This window comes from Talpa europaea (genome assembly GCF_964194135.1).
Source record: "Talpa europaea genome assembly, chromosome: 4".
NCBI classification, from domain to species: Eukaryota; Metazoa; Chordata; class Mammalia; order Eulipotyphla; family Talpidae; genus Talpa; species Talpa europaea.
In genome coordinates this window covers 101,416,179-101,438,371 of record NC_140070.1, presented here as the reverse complement: position 1 = coordinate 101,438,371, position 22,193 = coordinate 101,416,179, and the positions used below count along the sequence as shown (strand labels likewise).

The 22,193-nt window shown below is 38.8% G+C and overlaps 1 protein-coding gene across 2 annotated transcripts in view; it reads left to right on the top strand.

The window, feature by feature from the left end:
- Positions 1-18,967: 18,967 nt before the first annotated feature.
- The window catches only part of GPR156 (G protein-coupled receptor 156), a gene marked incomplete at its 5' end in the record, with an annotated part of 41,704 nt that continues 38,478 nt past the window's right edge, over positions 18,968-22,193 (top strand). For both annotated transcript variants that reach the window (XM_084231068.1, XM_084231067.1), the window contains 2 exons: positions 18,968-19,060; positions 19,245-19,381. In XM_084231068.1, coding sequence (XP_084087194.1) covers positions 18,968-19,060; positions 19,245-19,381 — 230 coding nt within the window. The remainder of the gene's footprint in view (positions 19,061-19,244; positions 19,382-22,193) is intronic.

The window sequence follows — 22,193 nt, the reverse complement described above, 5'->3', positions numbered from 1 at the left end:
AAGAATATTTGTCATGGGTAAAGAAAATCACAGTGATAAAATCATCAATTCATAAGAAGGACATAACAATACTAAACATTTTTGCACTGAGTAAGAGAGTTTCACAGCTTAAATGTCAATTGATAGACTATTGAATCAAGAAGGTATGATATATCCACATTATGGGATACTCTGGCCATAAGGAGGGATAGATTGCAACTATTTCAACAAAATAGAGTAAGTTTGAGAGAATTGTGTGTAATAAAGCAAATGAGAATAAAAAAAACCCAAATACTGAACATGTATTTACATAGCAGATTACTTGATAACATAAAATACATTCAGAATCCAGTTGACCTCAGTGCACACTGTGAGGGATCTGAAGTTAAAAGGAAAGGGAGAGGAAAAGGACAAGGGGATATAAGAAATGATGGTGGAGGCAAAAAAAAATTTTTAAAGTATAAGAAAAATAAAGTGCTATTGATCAATACATGGTATTTGTTCAGAATATGTAAAAATATTAAGAGCTTGAAAATATATAAAGTAGAAATAACAAAACTTCAAGAAGTAGTCAAATTCACAATTGTCCAAAATTATATTAGCCTTCTCTCAGTAATGGATATAACAAGAAAACAGAAAATAATTAAGACTATAGACGAAAGAACCAACATAACTAGTCAGTTACTCAGCCTGATTTTATTGGTCTTTATCTAGTGCTGTGTTAATCACCTGCAGAATATGCAGTCCTTTCAAGTTATCTTTTATGAAGATAACCAGATTTGGGGCCATGGACAAGTCTCAATACATAAAAAAGGATTCAAGTCATAGAAAGTATGTTGTGGACCTCAATGAAATTATGGAAGAAATCAATAACAGAAATCTTCAAATATTTGGTTTTTGTTTGTTTTTATTTCTGCATAGAAGAACTGGGGTGTAGACCAGATGTGCAGAGGAAGGGGATGAGGTTGGGGGATGGTGAGAGGATTCACCAGAGACAGAGTGAGAAGGCAGATTTACTGAAATACACTACTGAGGGGAGAAGCTGGTGAGACAGGAGGGGTCTGCTGTATTGTATGTGGGTTAACTCCTTGGCCAGGGATCTAAGTCAGAAATAGCAGTGATAGCACTGAGAATTAACCCCTAGGCCACCAGGGAGGCCCCTGTCTTTAATATTTGGAAACTTAGCAACATACTTCAAAATAATTCATGAGTCAAAGAGGAAAATAAAAAAAGAGTGGTAAATTATTTTGGATTGAATGAAAGTGAAAAATCATGTATCAAAAAGAGTAGTTAGGTGGAAAGTTATAGTGCTAAAGGCTTAGAAGAAGAAAAGTCTCAAATCAATATCCTCAGTTTCCATCCTAAGAAACTAGATCAAAAGAGAGCAGAGTCAGCTGCCTAAAGTCAACAGAGGAAAGGAAATAATTAACATCAGAACACAAATCAATAAAATAATAACGAAAAACAGTAACAGAAAATCAATAAAAGTAAATCTATGCCTGCACCTGACATCATATTTAATGGTAAAAGACCAAATGCTTCCCCCAAAGATCAAGAACAAGACAAGGATGTCCACGCTTTTCAATACTACTCAACCATGGGAGTCCTAGCCAGTGCAAAGATAAGAAAATTAAATGAAAGATATCCAGTTTGGAAAGGAAGAAGTAAAACTATCTTTATTTGCAAGTGACCTGATGCCCTATGCAGAAATTCCTATGTAACCTACAAAAGAAACTGATTAATGAGTTTAGCAGCATTGCGCACACACAATAATGTTGAACAATCAAAATTGAAAGTAAAATAATTACAATGGCATCCAAAATAGGAAATCCTTAGAGATTAATTTTTAAATTGTGCAAAACTTATATACTGAAACTAATCTTTCTGTGGAAATTTTAAAAGACCTAACTAAATGAAAAGATGTAGCTTGTTCATGGATGCTATGGACTCAATGTTTGTGTCTTCCCTATAAATCTTATGTTGAAATCTAGTATTTGGTGTGATGGTATTTGGAGGTGCAGAGCCCTTGAGGGGATTAGAACAGGGGGGTAGAGTCCTTATGAATGGAATTAGTGCCCTTATAAGAGGAAACCAGAGAGCAAGGTTCCTCTCTTCCCCATACTTGAAGGTATAAAAAGTCAGTCATGTACAAACTGGAAGAGGGTGCTTACCAGAACTAGTCCAAGCCAGCACCATGACCTTGGATTTCCAGCCTCCAGAATTGTTTTTTACAAGTTTTTATAAATAGTTATTATAATTTCTGTTGTTCATAAGATACTCCATCTGTGCTATTTTGTTGTAGCTGCTGAGCTGACTAAGACAATGGGTTAAAAGACTCAACTTGTTAAAGTGACTGTTGATCTATCGATTCCTGCAATCCCAGTCAAAGTGCTGTTCTAATTTCTCAATAGCACGTCTCTGAAATTAACTCCTAGTGAATTAGTCACATGACTTGATCTCTATATGTTGTGCATGAGCCTAATCACAATACCTTGAAGTTACTAGCTGAAAGTTATTCCAAGGGTATATGGTTTAAACTCTAATTAAAATTCCTGTGTTTCAGTTAGCTGGACTGGACATGGCATGATTTCCAGATCAGCAGCAGCAGCATCAACAGATAACTTTCTAGAAAAACAAATTTTCAGGTTGCACCCCAGACCTACTAAGCCAGAAACTGCTGGTGGGAACAGTAATATGTATTTTTTAGTGATTATGATGTGCACTAAAGTGTGATAAGTTAAACTTATCACAGTAAGTTAAACTGTACTTAATAAAGTCTTTTCTCTAACCCCTGCTTCCATCCTAAGTTTAGGACTGTTTGTTAAGTGGCTACTGAATGAATGTCTAATATCGATAGCATATTTTCAATCACTTTATCCGTAAAGAGCCAAAATACTCTTACATGAGTGTCTTAGGTTGCACAGCAGCACTGACCAACAGAGAAATTTGATGTCCAGCTGAAATGGGAATTTAGAGCATGCATGTTTACTCATAAAAACCTCTGACCAGGAGGTTTTCAGGAATGAGTTTAATTCCAAAAGAACTCTGCTTCCTCTGAGGAGTAGAATATTTAGTTTCCTGAGCAATTGAAACTCAGAAATAGTTTTATTTTTTTTTTCCAGCTCTTTGACACCCTCACAAGTGTACTTTAAGGGAGTGCTCCTTTGCAAGGTAGATCAATGAAATTACTCTACTTGTGTTCTGAATACTCAGCAGGATGGAGGTCTCAACTGTAGCAGCATGTAACCTGAGCTGCCCAAAACCAGGCTCTGAAACCTTCAAATGGTCATTCTCTCTGGTCCTTCTGTTGCCTGAAGCTCGATTTGTCTTGACACCTTACTGATGAGAAATCACACAGAGCACTTTACAGCAGTTCTCATTAAAGGAGGGCAGCCAAGTGGAATTCATTCTTGGCTCTTAATAGCTTTCAAATGAGAATTTTATTGCATATTAATGAGCACTAATTGACATTTGTGACTGGTTTTTATGGAAATCATCTATGTGTAATTTGCATAATAGTACCTAAGTGCTTTTAGGTAACTGCAACTCTGGGAAGTTGGTGAGGATTTTAGTATGTTGCTGTTTGGGTTTTTTGTTTTTTGTTTTTTTAATTTCCAACTCTAGTTCCTGACAATAGCGTGGAATATTAACAAGTTTCTAGGACCCATCTATAAGGTAGTACTGATTCAGATCCCAGTTCTGCCCAAATGGTTGTGCTAGTTATACCTGAGAGCACAATGAGAATCAGCCAAACACTTGAGGGCAGTTCCCTGAAAGCAGGAGATGCTCCCCCAGTAGTCGGGGTAGGTGGGATGTTTCAACCTTCCTTCATGAATTAAACCTCCCCTTTTCTCAAGCTATAGGAGTATCTGGCCATCCTAAGGATTGTTCCCAAGTGTCTAGGACTCCCATACTAATTTTCTAAACATCTCTGTGTCCACTTCAGAAAATATGTACATGACAGGCACTGTGCTAGGTATTAGAGCAACACCACTTTGGCTTGTTCCTTGCTGTGCATGGTGATTAGCACATTAGTAGTTGATCAATCAATATTTATTGAATTAATGAGCATGGTCTACACCATTGGAGCTCTATTATTCATTATTACAAATATGATTTTAAATACAGTACACATAGATCATTATTCATGTTAGAAGAAACAATGATTCAGAACTTGGGATTCTGTTATAAGCTTTAGAGAAACAAAATGAATAACCTGTTATTCAAATCTTCTCTATAGATGGCCCTTCTCTATCACAGAAATGAAAGAAACAGATATTTATTTATTTATTTATTTTTAATGTTCTAGAGGCATGTCTTATTTATTTATCTGTTTGTTTGTTTGTTTGTTTGTTTGGTTTATACATGCACTGGGTACAGTCAGAAGTGCGGGAGGGCGAGAGAATTCACCAGAGCCAGAGCGGGGAGCAGAGCAGGCAGAAGGACCGAAGTACACTGCTGAGGGGAGCAGCGGGTGGCAGGAGAGGTCTGCGCGCCATGTGGGACCCTCCTTCGGTGGCCGGGGAGCAGCCGGGGATCGAACCGGCACCACAGAGGCCGCGGGCAGCTTCGCAACCCAGCGCTCAACCGCTGCGCCACCTGGGAGGCCCAAGAAACAGATATTTATTGGGCCTCCCCAGTGGTGCAGTGGGTTGAGAACCACACTGTGAAGCTGTCCGCAGTGTCTGCAGTGCGGGTTCAATTCCTGGCCAGCCAGGGAGCTACCCACATGGTGCAGCAGACCTCTCCTGTCTTGCCCTCAGCAGTGTTTTCAGTCGTCTGCCTGTTCTGCTCCCTGCTCTGTCTCTCCTGAATTCTCTCACCCTCCCGTGTATCTGGCCTATATCCCAGTTCTTGTATAAATAAATCTTAACCAAAAAAGAAACAGATATTTATTGATCATCTGAGAGATATCAGTTATATTTGCATGCATCTTATATAGACATCGTATGATACAATCACCAACAAAACCAGTGAGGTATAGATAGTATTATCTTCATTTCATTGAGGAAGCAGCTAAGAATTGGAAACTTAAGTGACCAAGTAACGGCACCACAGAAAAAAAATACTAAGTCTGAGACTTAAATTCAGTGTTAGCTTTGTACCACTACAATACCACTTATTATACCTGTGGATATGTGATATGTGAAGTGAAGCCAAACTTCAGGTACTGGGTTGGAGGACTGAATTTGCCCAGGGGCCCTGGTAATGCTCTGTGTTCACTTGACCTACTGCTCATAGTTAAGTTTACTGTTTTTTTACAGTTTCCCAGATCCCAGGGAGTGGGGTGGGCGTGGAGGCAATCCAATAGCAGATCCGATTCACTATAATTCTACAAAGCAGTCAGAAATGTGTAAATACTGTATAGCAAAGGGAAAAATCAGGTTTAGTGGAAGAAAAATTACCCGTAATAGGAAATTAAAAGATTGACTATAACCTTATAATGCTGAGCAAAAATACTGTCGAGATTATGGAAAGAACACTAACAATGTACAGAAAAGGAAATGTTTTAGAACTTAGGGATTAACAAAGAATGTGGTTTAGTCCAAGAATTCATACCAAGCCGAAGAATCTCAAAATTTTGTTTTCTCTGCGATACTCCCTAGAATAAGGGAGTGAATTAAGGCCACCCTCCTTCCTACCATGCTACCCACCTCCCACGCCTGTCAGGGGACACCCAGTGATTCCATTCTGCTTTTAAAATCCCCTCAGAGGAATGTGTTTGGAGCAGCCATCTCTTCTCCCCCTCCTCTTCCCTTCAGTGAATCAAGATTCCCTGCAGGAGCCCTGCTTGGGATGATTATTCAGAAACCATGAAAGTAGGAAAATCGTAATTGGAGGCACTTCAAAGTCTTTAAAAGTAAACTTTTATCATCTCTCCTTTTATAAGGCAAATCTGAGGTTCTGAGAAGCAGATTAATTCAGCCCACTTTACACTGTTGGGAAGAAAATATACAAGTTTCAAAATTTATACACTCCCAAGAGAGTATTCTTTTCCCTCTTGTATTTCCTCCACAAACTTCTAACAACAGAGAGGTTACCCCTATGACCTTTCCTGCTCCATTGGCCTCCAGTAGGCCCACAGGTATTGTGTATTCAATTCAAGCTTGCCTTCGTCCACTTGCCACACTCATTCAGCACCTCTGTATACACAGTCTCCATCATTTCTTCTGAGTCTTTGCCCCAGCTCTCCCAAATGCATGACAAGTGAACTGTAACTTCCTGTAAAGGCCTGTTAATGTATACTTCAGGGGAAGAGGCGGGACAGGGATCAGAGGGAGGGAGGGAGGAGCACAGGGGACTGAGGTGATGGTGCACGGGTGCATTGGGGAAGGAAACTCTATGGGGACTACGCTTGAGGGGGTGGGGGGAAGCAAATATTGTTGAAAAATGAACAATGATGTAAAAAATAATTAATATAAAAATACCTACAATATGTTTATTAAAATTGTGTTAAATTAAAAAATAAAATAAAATGATAATTTATGTAAATAAAAATAAATAAAGGCCTGTTAATGTAGTATAGAAAGAGCACTGAACTTGGGAGACCTAGATTCTGTCCCTTCACTGATCCTGAGCCTCTCAACCTCCGTGGGGTTATTTTTTCATCCATCAAGTGAAGAGTTTAGACTTAATGGTTTGTAAGTTTGCCTCATCATTCCGTGACTTCACATACTTTCCTGATTGAACTATGTCCCTACACATGGAGTATTCTCACACCCTAATGCCATGTTCATGCGCTCTTAGAAAATATTTACAACTGTGAGCCACTTTCTGTATTGGATCCATATGGCAGGTGGTTTTGGGGGGAGACTGAATCCCTTCTGCCTTGCTAGCACCTGCCTGCTGCCTTCACGAAGAGCTGTGTAGGCTCAGGGAATAGTAGTGAATTTCACTATTAGTATAAGTGACTCACATTTAGGATGTTTATAAATCTGCTACCAGAACATAACACAATGCATTCAAAGGCAATTAAAACTGCATTTTACATTCCCTGCTGTTTATAATTATCCATGTATCTACTGCCTACATTAACATAGTTAATAGAGAGCTAATACTTCTGATAATATTGGTGCCAGAAAGAACCATAGTAAACATCTATGGTTCAAATCACCATCATAGTGGTGGTGGTGATTTGAATAAATCCATTTATTATGAATTTACATGTGATTCTGTCTTATCTCTCTTAGTAGGGTACATGAAACTGACATATTTCAGATAAGTTGTCTATTTGCTTACACTGGGTGGAAACATCCCTATTACTCCAATTGTCCCTTCTGCTTCTATATAAAACATGTAGTAGGATTAAAAATAAAGAGTTACTGCACAGTTGCTATAAGTCACACATTTTGATTCTGAGCCTTTGAGCAGCCAAAAAAAAAAAAAAGAGGGGGGGGGAATAATACTATCTATGACATAAAAATTTTCCAGGAAAAGGTTAATTTTTCCTTGTATATGAGAGGAAGAGAAATTTATACTACGTTTCTTCATGAAGGAGTCAGTGTTCAAGACCACACCCTCAATAATATCCTTTGATACCTACAATGCTCTGAATCCATTCATTCATTCAACAAGCTTTTACTGAGTGCCTATTATGTACCATTTTCATGCAATGCGTGTTTCAGTGCATTGCAATTATTTTTCTTTCTGATGTGCAAATTGTCCTGTCTTGGTCAGTGGGAACTTGTAAATTCCTGCATCCTTTTGTTATAATTCCGAAGTCTCTAATGCCTTTTTTATTTTCTAGTATGACAGGCTATTTCAGATTCATCTTGTCTATTTCCTGCTCTATAAATTAAAAGAAACCTGATTCTTTTTATTGTAATGTAGTTTAAAATATCACATCCTGTATACTTGGAGTGTTTATTGTCTCTGGGTTGTAATTACTTCAAAACTTCAGTTTACAGATTAGGAAAAAATGATGTTTTAGAAAAAGTTATGCATATTTCCTGAATCCATATTGGTAGTTCCTATTTAAACAATGAAAGTTTCTATTCACTTGCTTTATATGTGTATCTCTTTTTTATCATTATTTTTAATTTTGTGATTACATTTTTACTCCTGCACATGTCCACATGTTCCACTCACCTTCCACCAAACCTCCTGTGCCAATATCCTCTTTCCCTCCTTCACCCCCTCCTCCCTTCCCTTGATTTCCTCTGGTAAGCAGGAATTTTGTTTAAATAAGTCCAAGATTTGTTTTTACTGCATTTTGCCAGTGCATTTTTTTGTTATTTATATTACACTAATGACTGAAACCATCTGATATCTGTCTTTCACTTTCTGACTTGAAATACTTAATCTATATGTATATCTCTTTTTCTCTTTGAAGATCTTAGTATCCAATGACATGAATGTAATTACTTATTTCTTTATCTTATAGATACATAAATGTGTGTATGTATATATGTGTGTGTATCCACAGGATCACTACTCAATGCGGTTTAAAATTTCTCTGTTAGTATTTTTGGTCCTTAGGGTATATAATCTATTGTTACTTAAAATAATTTTCTATGTGGGCTGCCCCGGTGGCGCAGCGGTTGAGCGCTGGGTTGCGAAGCTGCCCGCCTCTGAGGGCCGGTTCGATTCCCGGGCTGCTCCACGGCCACCAGAGGAGGGTCCCGCATGGCGCGCAGACCTCTCCTCTGCCGCCCGCTGCTCCCCTCAGCAGTGTACTTCGGTCCTTCTGCCTGCTCTGCTCCCCGCTCTGGCTCTGGTGAATTCTCTCACCCTCCCATGCCTCTGACTGTACCTGGTGCTTGTATAAATAAATAAATAAATAAATCTTTAAAAAAAATTTTTTTTCTATGTGCCCATACCATGAGCTTGATACAGTTATATTAATTTATTTCAATGTGTTTTTTAATTTTTGCCATATGATTTTTCTTGTGTTTGACTTAATTTTGTTTTTTAATTTATATATATATATTTATTACATCATCCTTCATTTCTGTACAGTGTATGATTTCCTGTAAAACTCCCACCACCAATTCACCTGTGCACCATCACCATAGTCCTCTTGTGCTATTCCCACCTGTCCTGACCCTTCTCCCTTCTCCTCCCCTACAGAGTGTCTCTGGTCCATGGTTGCCTGTTGATTTTGATTTTTACTTTATTATAGTTTTTTTTAAAAAAAAAACATCAGATGGTTTCACTTATAGGAGGAATGTAGAGGAACCAAATAATTTTGGTTCAGGGTCAACACTGATAGGTTTATTTTACTTCCCTGTCTGTCCCCTTCCTCTTATTCTTTGCCTCCCTTTTATAGTTAATACTTTTATTCGTCCATCATGTCTTTTTGGCAGTGATCTGTATGTATTTAAGCATCTTTCTAAAACAAAAGATCGCATACCATATACATTTTGCGGCATCTTGCTTGTTTAAACAAGTAAATCATTTACTTATTCTTTAAACATTTAGATATTCATTTTAAAAAACAAGGGGGGCTGGGAATTATATGGGGGCTATAACCAAGATGAAAATGCATACACTGTACAAAAATGAAAAAGATGTAAAAAATATATAAAATCAAAAAAATAAATAAATAAACTTTAAAAAATTATAATTCAAAGTTGTTTTTTTTTTTTAAAAAAGATCACTACTGAAACTGGGCAAGTAACAAATAAGTCCAGAATGTACTATTAAATTCCCACAATTAATTATAAAAAAATTAATTATTTTTGCAAAGGTAGAAGTTATTTTCCCTTGTTACTGGATAGGAGGGATGATTTGAATGAATATGCCAAGGCATTAATGCTGAATTCTGAGTGCTTGTTATTTTCTTCCTAGCACTTTTCTGAGGTTTTTTTTTAAAATGAATTTTAAAACCATTTGAAATACAACTAAATACCAGGGCAATAGGAAAATTCTTAGGAATCATTGAAATATGGGCATCTAATGCAATTACATTAAAGAGAGAAAGTTCAGGGAGTATATGTGTGGGCACTTCTCTAGATGGGGAGCTAAATACTTGATGAGGGTTTTCACCTGAAATAAAAGAACTTACTGAAGAAAAGGAAAGAAGCAAATTCTCCCCACATTTAGTGTTCTTAGCTGATCATTGTCAGATGACTCTGTAGAGTCATTGTTTTATCATTAATATCACTAATTCCCTGTACTAACAGGAGAGCTTAATATGGAAAACTAACATAATTTTCACTGTAGAATTAGCTTTCATTATTTAGGTTTATGTGGTCAAACCTGGCACCTCATTAAAAATTGCTTCATTCTAAGGAAATATAGGCGAAACACTACATGATATGCACATCAAAGACATCTTTACAGACACATCACCCAAAGCAGTGATAGTGAAGGCAAAGATAAACAGCTGAGACTACATCAAATTAAAGAGCTTCTGCACAGCAAAAGAGACAATAACAAAAACAAAGAGAAACCCCACCAACTGGGAGAACATTTTTGCACACAACACTAATGATAAAGGACTGATCACAAAAATCTGCAAAGAGCTGATGAGACTCAACAAAAACAAAGAAAATAATCCTGTCAAAAAATGGGCAGAAGAGCTAAATAGAAATTTCTCCGAAGAGGAAATACAAATGGCCAACAGGCATATGAAAAAATGTTCAACATCACTTGCAATCAGGGAAATGCAAATCAAAACTACAATGAGATACCATCTCACACCAGTGAGAATGGCACATATTAAAAAAACTAGAAACAACAAATGTTGGCAAGGATGTGGAGAAAAAGGAACTCTCCCGCACTGCTGGTGGGAGTGCAAACTGGTCCAACCACTATGGAAAGCTGTGTGGAGATTCCTCAACCTACTAAAGATAGCGCTCCCATATGATCCAGCAATTCCACTCCTAGGTATTTACCCAAAGGACACAGAAACATCAATTCCAAAGAGCACCTGCACCCCTATGTTTATAGCAGCACTGTTTACAATAGCTAAGCTTTGGAAACAACCCAAATGCCCAAAAATAGATGACTGGATCAAGAAGATGTGGTACATATACACCATGGAATATTACTCAGCATTCAAAAAAGATAAACACATGCAATTTGCAGCAACATGGATGGCGCTGGAAGGGATCATGCTAAGCGAAATAAGCCAGAAAGAAAAAGAAAAATACCGGATGGTCTCACTCATAGCAGGAATCTAGAAAACCTAAATAAGGGACCAGGAAAAAGAATAACTATAAGAAAGAAAAAATCAAAATCAACAAACAACTATGAACCAGAGACACACTATGGGGGTGGGGGGTGGGGAAAGGAGGGTTGGAGTCAAAATAATGGGGTTGCAATTGTATGGGGAATATAAAAATAAAATTAAAAAATTAAAAAAATTAAAAAGCATATGCTAAACATTTAAATTTTAAAAAAATTGCTTCATTCTACTTCTGGCATCCCCAAATCCTTAATTAACACCTTCAAAATGTTATTTATTTATGTATTATGTCCGCTGATTTGTCTTTGATTGCCTCCCTTGGTAATGCAAATTCTACAAAATAGGGATCTTTATTTTGTTCACCAGTGTATTCCAGGTACCCACAGCAGTGCCTGATACATTATTGGTGCTCAAAAACATATTGAGTGGGTATTAGCAGCAACAGAGTTTTCGAGGGACAGAGAATGTGTGACCATGGAGTTCTGCATGCATGCATGCATGGATGGATGGATGGATGGATGGATACTTATATACATACATACATTCATATATGCATGTATACATACATAAACACAGAGAAACATAGACATTCATAAATATGGATATATAGGTATAGATCACTTCCTTATATATTCACTTGATTCTTTTATGACCCTAGAAGTTTTTTATGATTCAGCTTTGTTATTGATAATGCAGGAACCACCTCAATTGACAACGAGAATATGAACCAAGACATTTGTATTTGAAAAATAAGAGGATATAAGTGGCATGGGTGTAAAGGAGAAGTCACCACATGTGTATTTTTCCTATAGGTACATGCTTATGAGAGCATAGTAAAATATATATATTTTTAAAATAAAATTTTTTAGTGTTTACTCATATATTTACCATTTTTAGCACCTTTTATTCCTTTCATCGATCCAGATTTACATCTGGTGTTTTTCCTTTTGCTTGAACTTCCTTTGTCATTTCTTATAGTAGTTGTCAGATTTTGTCTGAAAATGTCTTTATTTTACCTTAATTTCTTTTTGTTTTCTTTTTTTTTTTTTTTATAGAGGCATGCTTTATTTATTTGTTTGCTGGTTTGTTTGTTTGTTTTGTTTATACATGCACTGGGTACAGTCAGAAGCGCGGGAGGGTGAGAGAATTCACCAGAGCCAGAGCGGGGAGCAGAGCAGGCAGAAGGACCGAAGTACACTGCTGAGGGGAGCAGCGGGCAGCAGGAGAGGTCTGCACGCCATGTGGGACCCTCCTCTGGTGGCCAGGGAGCAGCCGGGGATCGAACCGGCGCCGCAGAGGCCGCGCGCAGTTTCGCAACCCAGCGCTCAACCGCTGCGCCACCGGGGAGGCCCTATTTTACCTTAATTTCTAAAAGATATTTTCATTGGACATTATATTCTGAGTTGACTTCTTTTATTTTAGCACTTAAAAGATGTCATTCCATTCTCTTCTTGTTCACATAATTTCAAATAATGATATTGTAAGTTTTACTGTTTCTCTCTGTACATAATCTGGCTGCACCCAAGATTTTAACTTTATCACTGCTTTTGAGCAATTATTCCATTATGATGTGCCTTTCTCTCCTACCTACTCCCCCTACCCTCCCCACCCTGTGTGTTTTAAAATATTTATTCTACTAGGGACTGATTGACCTTATTGGATTTGTAGATTTATAATTTTCATCAAATGTGTACATTTTTTGTTTGTTATTTCTTTCAAATATTTTTCTATTCCCTCCTTTTTTGTTCCCAGAACTCTAATTACACAGTAAACCATTTGTTATTGTTCCATATTGTCCCAAATCAATATCTACTTTTATCAGTCATTTTTTCTGTTTCATTTTGGATAACTTCTATTACCATGCCATTAGGTTAACCAGTATTTTATTTTAGCAGTATCAAATTTAGTATTTTTTTTTATTTCAGAGTTATATTTTTATTTCTAGAAGTTTCGTTTGAATTCTTTGGGTGTCTTTTATTTCTCTCATTTTGTTAATTTTCTCCTTATATTCTTGAGCATATCTATAATAGTTGTTTTATTTTTTTTTAAGATTTTTATTTATTTATTTATTTATACAAGCACTGGGTACAGTCAGAAGCACGGGAGGGTGAGAGAATTCACCAGAGCCAGAGCAGGGAGCAGAACAGGCAGAAGGACCGAAATACAGTGCTTGAGGGGAGCAGCGGCAGGAGAGGTCTGCGCGCCATGTGGGAATCTCGCCAGTGGCCGGGGATGGAACCCGTGCTCCAGAGGCTGCAGGCAGCTTCGCAACCCAGCGCTCAACCTGGGAAGCCCCTATAATAGTTGTTTTAAAACCATTTTGTGCTTGTTATTTCATTTCTGTTATTTCTGTATTTGTTTTCATTGAATTTTTTAAAAATGTAGTTACAGGTCTAATTTTTTTGCTTCTTTGCATGCTTGGTAATTTTTTACTGGCTTATGGACATTTTGAATTTTGTGTTGTTGAGTGCTGGATTTTATTGTATTCCTTTCAAGCATATTATATTGTGGTCTGGAATGCAGCTGAGTTTCTTGTGGATCAATTTGATCATTTTTGTGCTTTATTTTAAGCATCGTGAGGGTAGGCCCAAAGTAACTTCTAGTCTCGGGTTATTTTCGATCTACAACTAAGATAGGGCTTTTCGGAGGATTTTTTTTTTTTTTTTAATTTTCTAGAGGCATGTCTTATTTATTTATTTATTTATTTATTTATTTATTTATTTATTTATTATTTGTTTGTTTGTTTGTTTGTTTGGTTTATACATGCACTGGGTACAGTTAGAAGCGCGGGAGGGTGAGAGAATTCACCAGAGCCAGAGCGGGGAGCAGAGCAGGCAGAAGGACCGAAGGACACTGTTGAGGGGAGCAGCGGGCGGCAGGAGAGGTCTGCGCGCCATGTGGGACCCTCCTCCGGTGGCCGGGGAGCAGCCAGGGATCGAACCGGCACCGCAGAGGCCGCGGGCAGCTTCGCAACCCAGCGCTCAACCGCTGCGCCACCGGGGAGGCCCCGGAGGATTTTTATTTAATCTCTTATACATTATGAGATTTCTGCATTCTGGCTGGTGGGAAGACAAAGTATTCCCAGCCCTGTGTGGGCTGCAGAAATTGTTCAGCTACTGCTTATCAGTGGTTATTTCTTACACTTCTTCTCAGCTCTGCCTAGAGTCTGTACTTGGAAGAAGAATGATGAGATGTCCTGCAGATTTCTCTCGCTCTGGCTCTTGCTCTCTCACTCTCTCCCCCCTCCCTCCTCTCTCTGCCTCTGCCCTCTCTCTCCTTCATTACTCTGCCCTCAAACTCTATCTACTTTGACATCCCAAGCCCGATTATCCTCCTTATTTCAGCAAGTCTTCTAGGCTTCCTTTGGCTTTCCCTCCCTGTGTTATGGTCTAGAAAATAGAAATTGCCTCCAGGCAGTAACTTGGGGTTATTTATAGTCATTTAATGGCTATTTACTTATATTCCATTTTTTATTTGTCAATCAGTTATAGAGCTTACCTTATTTGTTTCACATAGTCCTATGATAGCTATTATCCAGTGTCTGAAAAGAGTTGTTCTTATATTTTGACTAATTTTCAAGTTGTTTACAATCAGAAGACAATTCTAAAAGCTGTTAATTCCTATGAATAGAAGCAGAAGTTCCACCATCTGCAAAACAACTTTTCAAACACAGTAGTTATATGACTGGTTTTTCAATATCCAGAAATAATATGTAGAAGAACAGTAGAAATTTTGTGAGAAGATATAGGGCTATTGAGAGTTGTGAGCCTGTAAAAGACCATTTTGCACTTGGCAACAGGTAGCTGATACAATGTCCATTTTCCTGATCCTAACATTGTATCAGCTACCAGGCAGGATTCTATAATCTTTGCTAAATAAAGTATAATCCCTACCATGGATGGCCTTGGGTTTGCTACTATCTCTGTGTGGCCTGGACATTTTACCTCTAGAGACTTTGTGTATAGATGGGGGCTTGGTGTGAGGTCTGGTGGATAGTGTTTGCTCTTGGAAGAGTCAAGCAGACCTTTTTCTTTGTGCCTTAGATTCTGTATCTATCATGTGGTATAATATCTCAACATTACCCTCTCTGACATAATACTTCTTACCTATATTTCCAATCAACACTTTTAATCTCATTCAACATAACTCTCAGTGACCAAACCATTCATTGTTTTACTAGCTCCTCATTTGAAAATCCCTCTGCTAATGTTGGAGTCAAATGTTTTCCCCATTGGGAAGTCCAGTATCATTGTATATAAACTTCTACACTGGATTCCATGGACTGAAAGGGAACCTAGCATTTAAAGTTTCATGTCAGTGAATTCAGTCTGTCCAAGGGACAATTGAGATGTACTAAGAAACTTAGCCCTCTGGAATGTATGTTCAGATAGAATATCCTCATGGGCACCGACTCTCCTAAAGGTGATTTGAGCTTAAGATTTTAGACCTTCCATGATTCACTGCATCAACCAAGGTTTGTCAACCTTATCACTATTGATGTTTGAGACTGGATAATTCTTTGTTTGGACAATCTTGAGAATAGTAGCATTTTTAATAGCATTCTTTCTATTACATGTCATTAGAACCTTCCTCTTGGTTTTATCAACTGTCTTCTGATATTGCCAAATGTCCTTTGGAAGTATAAAATTTCCCTTGTTGGGAACTACAGGTATAGATGCACTATGCGTGCCACATTTCAGGGGACCCATAGCAATGCAGCTCTGGGAACTTATAAAGAAACCCAGTAGGTTTCAATCCTCCAGAACCATGATTAAAAAAAAAAAAAAAGAAACCCAGTAGGTATCTTCTTGGAGGTATCAGTCCAGAATGATTGCCTGATGTCGGTTGAATATTGGAAAGACATTCATCTTGGATTGTAAACTCCTAGATTCATGTCCTGCCTCTACAGATATAGAAAAAGTTTCTCCCAAGTCTTTGCTCTTTCATTTCCTTATTTGGAAATAAAATAGTTGGTGTTGTTTACCTCACGTGACAATGTTGTAGTGAGAATGAATTGAAGTTTTATACACACACACACATGCACAGACACTCATGTGTGCTTCCATATAATGTACATAACTGGACTTAATAATGGTTCAAATATAAGTGTACTTACTTGCCAGTATGATTAAAAGAGTAATATAGAGAAGATATATCTTGCAGTCCAACATGTGTTATAGTCCTCTGTGGCTTAAAATGTCATTCTCTGCTAGGCAGCACAATGTGGGATCTCTAGCTTTTAAAAAAAGAAAGAGAATGTCCTTTCAGCAACTGATATTTCAACTAAATTAGACTGCTCATAGTCACATTTTAATATTTACTTCTTAATTTTGCATTCAATAATCTGATGAGACTGCACAAGAATTTAAATTTCTTGACAGAACATAGTGGCTTTTAGTTCTCTTGAGATTTCATTGTAATTAACCTCGTAAATAATTCAGGAACACATAAGAAGCCAATGAATGGTAACACCTGGTGCTATATTGTTCATGCCTAAGCACACAGAATTCAAAGATGATATCCTACACCTGTCACTGTTATTCTGACTTAAACACAAGTCCCATGTTCAGTGGCTATTGAAACAATAATAATTAATATATTATTCTTCTAGTTTTCTTCTATGATAAAAGCAAACTGTACCAAGTTATTTGAAAACAGAATAACTTGAAAACAGAAAACAGAAGTGGCATCCTCTTTTAGATTCCCATTGGTAAAATTTCAAATCTGTTTTCTCTATTAATTGCTTTTTTTATTTTTAAAAAAGATTTATTTTTATTTATTTATGCATACAAGAACTCAGGTGTAGGCCAGAGGTGTGGGGGGTGAGAGGATTCACCAGAGACAGAGTGGGGAGCAGAACAGGCAAATCTACGGAAATACACTGCTGAGGGGAGCAGCAGGCGAGACTATTAATTGCTTTAAAGAATTTGGAACATGTCTACCTTTTTCTACCAGGCTAATTTGAACCTTTATGCATTTCTACTTTTATTCTGCAAGGTAGAGCTTCTTTCTAGAAGTTGCAAGCACCTGAGAGAAATAATACCATACTCTGTGAATATTCCTAGAGCTCCTCAAATTCTCTCCTTGTCGCAGGCCCTCAGATAGCCAGTGTTGTTTTGTTTTAATGTTGATAAGAAAAAAAGAAAGTGGGGACCTCCCTGGCGGCGCAGGCGGTTGAGCGCCACACTGTGAGGCTGTCTGCAGCCTCTGCAGCGAGGGTTCGATCCCAGCTGGCTGGCAAGAATCCCACATGGCGCAGCATAACCCTCCTGTCTTGCCCGCTGCTCCCCTCAGCAGTATATTTCATCATTCTGCCTGTTCTGTTCCCCGCTCTGTCTCTGGTAAATCCTCTCACCCTCCCGCACATCTGGCCTGTACCCCGGTATAAAAATAAAATAAAAATCTTAAAAAAAAAAAAGTCCCAGCCTCCAATATATGAAATGACACTACTCAAGGACTAAGTTTCCTTATACTTTCTTTTTTTTTTTTTTTTTTTGAGGCCTGTATTTTTATTTATGATTTATTTATTTGTTTGTTTGTTTTGTTTATACATGCACTGGGTACAGTCAGAAGCGCGGGAGGGTGTGAGAATTCACCAGAGCCAGAGCAGGGAGCAGAGCAGGCAGAAGGACCGAAGTACACTGCTGAGGGGAGCAGCGGGCGGCAGGAGAGGTCTGCGCGCCATGTGGGACCCTCCTCCGGTGGCCGGGGAGTAGCCGGGGATGGAACCGGAACCGCAGAGGCCGCGGGCAGCTTCGCAACCCAGCGCTCAACCGCTGCGCCACCGGGGAGGCCCCCTTATACTTTCAATTAAAGTTGCAATTTCCAAAAACCTCTCAATGAGATTAAATGAGAATTTACTCTATTACCTGAGTAGATTATCTCATTCTGTTTTTCTAAAAGTTTGAAAACAAACTCTAGGCAAAAGGCTTTCCTACCCTTTTGTGCCCCCATCTGACTGGACACAGAATGTTTCTCCACTTCCTGCAAGAACAAAACTAGAGCCACCAAGGGACATTGCCTGCACACAACATGGAACACCTGAGTCCACTACTACTCAGAATCAAATCAGACAGTTTAAGACATGAATTGCATGGAGAGATCTTGGAAGGGCAGGAGACTTTGAGAAGGGAAAAAAAAAAGATATACCTCGCATGTTTATAAACTAAGGTTTTTATAGATTTGGGCCATCAAAAGGATCTGAAGAGAAAGTGTAGAGATTTATATCTAAAAATTGTTAGATGTGCTTCCTTTGTTTTTAAAATATTGTTTATTGTAGAGGGTTAAAATATATTTAAATATATTTAAAACTTTAACTGTATTTAAACCTTTGCTATATAAAAAAAGTGTATAACTATATAATAAAAATATAACTATATAATTCAAATATATAAAATACTATAAAACCTCTAATAAACTATTTTCACATATGTGTATATATGGTTATGTGTATGTATATGTATAATTTGCCTAATTTGTTCCTTAACAGGTTTAATTGCTTTCCTTTGGGACCCATTTGAGACTACTTGGAGCAGTGACTGCCATCTGGTGGCAAGCCAGAATCATCACCTTGGTAATCTAATGATTACTGAAATGCCCACTCTTCACTCACAGGGTGTGTCCTGGCCGCTGAGGAGTCTGGACTGTGTCTGATGAAGGAACCTTGTAAAAGAACCCTTTGCTTCCACCCGAATGGGTTGTTTACCCCAGACTGTGAGCCAGAAGTCAGCTCGCAAATGGCACTTGTGAAGAAAAGATTTGAGTTGCTCTTACATTTTAGTAAAAAATCTGCTGGTTACCTACCAGTGGGTAACCAAGACTGTAAATAGGTACTCACCAAGTAGAGCATATGATGACATGGAGCCTGAAATAAACTGCTCTGAATTATGTGACAGTTTTCCTGGTCAGGGACTGGATCAGAGACCCCTTCATGATCTCTGCGGGACAATTGTAAGTGAGCACTCATGGGGTGTCAGGGCTGCTCAGATATAATTGTTGGGGGGTGGGGGACGAGAAGAGGAGAAATGTTCATGCAGGACATGTATTTCCCAGCCTAGGTGATGACGGATTGGGCAGTTCATGCCTGATCAGAAGAGCCTTTGTTCCTAACAGCTTCGCTGTATTCTATTCTCAGACCTCCTCCCACTACAGCAGCAAAAGCAGTTCTTCATTATCTCCTGTCCTCTTGGGTGTTGTTTGGACTTTCCTCAGCTGTGGACTTCTTCTGATAATTTTCTTCTTTGCCTTCACAATTCGCTGCAGGAAGAACAGGTAAGACGCCACCATACCTAGTTTCTTGTTTCCCATGGCCTAAATTAAGTGCTCCCATGGTACTGACTGAAGTGTTCCCATGACCTCGATCAAGTGCTCCCACGGTACTGACTCAAGTGCTCTCATGGCCTGAATCAAGTTCTCCCATGCTACTGAACCAAGTGCACCCATGGTACTGAATGTTATACCATTTTGTCACCAGGAGTTACTGATAGTAGCAAAGTTTGTCTCCTACAGTAGCATTAAGCTACTTGAGACTTTTTCCTCTTGAGAAGATTGTGCTAGCCCAGAGTTGTGTTAACTACTATATAGATAGCCAAAGAAGAGAGTGAAGAGTCTCTTCTCATAAAGGAGCATATGACCCTTCTGAGAAGATGGGGTATTTATAATTAAAAACAGAGAGCATATTGAGAACTATTCCAAAGCAACATTAAAGTTTATGACTGACATAATTAGAACCAATCTAGATGGGCTAAGATTTCTGTAAAAATAATGATGTCCTACTACCTGACCTAGATAATTCTGGCATCAACAGACCATTCTACCCTGGGCTCATCAGGATAACTGTCACTGACAAAACAAACCAGTGATGACTTTTTTCTAAAAGGATATACAGAATCTTCCCTTCACAGCTGTTCAGCCCTTTCCTAAGATTCATTCCATCTCCCCCACTCTAACACTCTGTGCTCCATCTTACTCAGCTGACCTAGGCTGCCTCCTCAGAAGCCCAGTTCCAGTCTTCTCCCTGATCCACAGATAACTTCCAGAGGAGACTCATCAGATTTAAACATCTTCCTCAGAAAGGCCAAACTTGACCAGTCCCACTCTAGCCTCACACATTGTGATTATTAAGTGTGTCTTATGCTCCATTGCCTGGGTTTATCACTCACATTAGGGTCAGGCAGTTGGATTTGTCTAGCAGGCATTTGGGGGAGCCATTGGTCATTTGAGGAATGGAGGATATGGGTTTGTTGAGCAGCAATGACTAAATGCTGAGTCAACCTTGATGTGGCAGTGACATGTGACACTCCATCCTGTGTATACTTCTAAAGCTGCTCCAGCCACTTTTCATTCTGTTCCTCAAGTACACTTAGACCTCCCATCTCAAGGTCTTTGCCTTACCATCCCCTATTGTTTCCATTGCCTGACAACCTTCTCCAGATCTTCTCATGACTACTTTCTTCTCATAAGTCTTTTTTTTTTTAAGATTTATTTTTATTTATTTATACAAGCACTGGGCACAGTCAGAAGCGCAGGAGGATGAGAGAATTCACCAGAGCCAGAGTGGGAGCAGAGCAGGCAGAAGGACCGAAGTACACTGCTGAGGGGAGCAGCGGGTGGCAGGAGAGGTCTGCGTGCCATGTGGGACCCTCCTCCGGTGGCCGGGGAGCAGCCGGGGATCGAACTGGTGCTGCAGAGGCCGCGGGCAGCCTCACAACCCAGCGCTCAACTGCTGTGCCACTGGGGAGGCCCTCTTCTCATAAGTCTTGACTCAAATGTCATCTCTTTAGAGAAGCCTTCTGATTTTCCTATCTAAAGTAGTCTTTCTGCCCAATGGCCACCCAGTCCTCACATATCATTTCAAATCTAATCACCCTGTATTATTTTTTAAAGGCAAGTATAACTCTTGGATATTAATGTATTTACTGAGTTCCCGGTATATTGTCTGTATTCCCCACCAGAATATAAAACCTGTGAAGACAGGGACCTGGTCTGTCAGTTCACCTCTGTCTCCAACATTTAGAACAGGCTCTGGAGCATAATCAGTGTGCAGTAAATATGTTTTCAGTGATCCCTTGAGTGGGAGGAAAGAGATTTAAATCCCAATGGTGGCTGATGCTAACAAAATGATTAGGAATACTATGCATTTCAAGATTAGAGAATTATGGCATACCATCTTTTCTACTGAAACATAGTCCTTATAATGCAAATTAATACATGATTGACATGTAAGTAAATGATATCATTGGTTCATCTGTCACTTTTGCCCCCAGCAAATCAATATTTTGAAACATTCAGGGACAAGCTTTCTGCTAAGAAGTAAACCTTACGCTAAGAATGCTATGGCAGTACCTCCCTAATACATGTGAAGCTAGTTTAACAACTTCAAGAACTGGTATCATTCCTATATTGAGCTATCTAGTGAAGCTGTAGCAGTAGATAAAGAAGACATTTCCCTTGTGTTTAAAAATAATTGGTTTTTGGGCCTCCCCGGTGGCGCAGCGGTTGAGCGCTGGGTTGCGAAGCTGCCCGCAGCCTCTGCAGCGCTGGTTCGATCCCCGGCTGCTCCCCCCCCCCCCACTCCCCGGCCACCGGAGGAGGGTCCCACATGGCGCGCAGACCTCTCCTGCCGCCTGCTGCTCCCCTCAGCGGTGTACTTCGGTCCTCCTGCCTGCTCTGCTCCCTGCTCTGGCTCTGGTGAATTCTCTCACCCTCCTGCACTTCTGACTATACCCAGTGCTTGTATAAATAAATAAATAAATCTTTTTTTTTTTTTTTTAAATTGATTGTTGAAGAAAGTACAGATCCATAGCATGTTTTCAATTTTAATGACATTTTTTTCATTGGAGATAAATAACCTGAGGACATACATTGTGCAAATTTAAGACTGAAAAAATCAGCTATGATCTTGGGTTCACATGGTAGTGGACATTTACTGAATGCTAGTGTTTTAATTGTAATAATAATTATTTTTATTAGTATTCTGGTTGCAATGTTAAATGTTTCAACTGTAATATTTACTCTTTGTCCCATAACCTATATTTTATAAACAATCTTGTAAAATGCAAAGTTTTAAAAATATTTATATAAT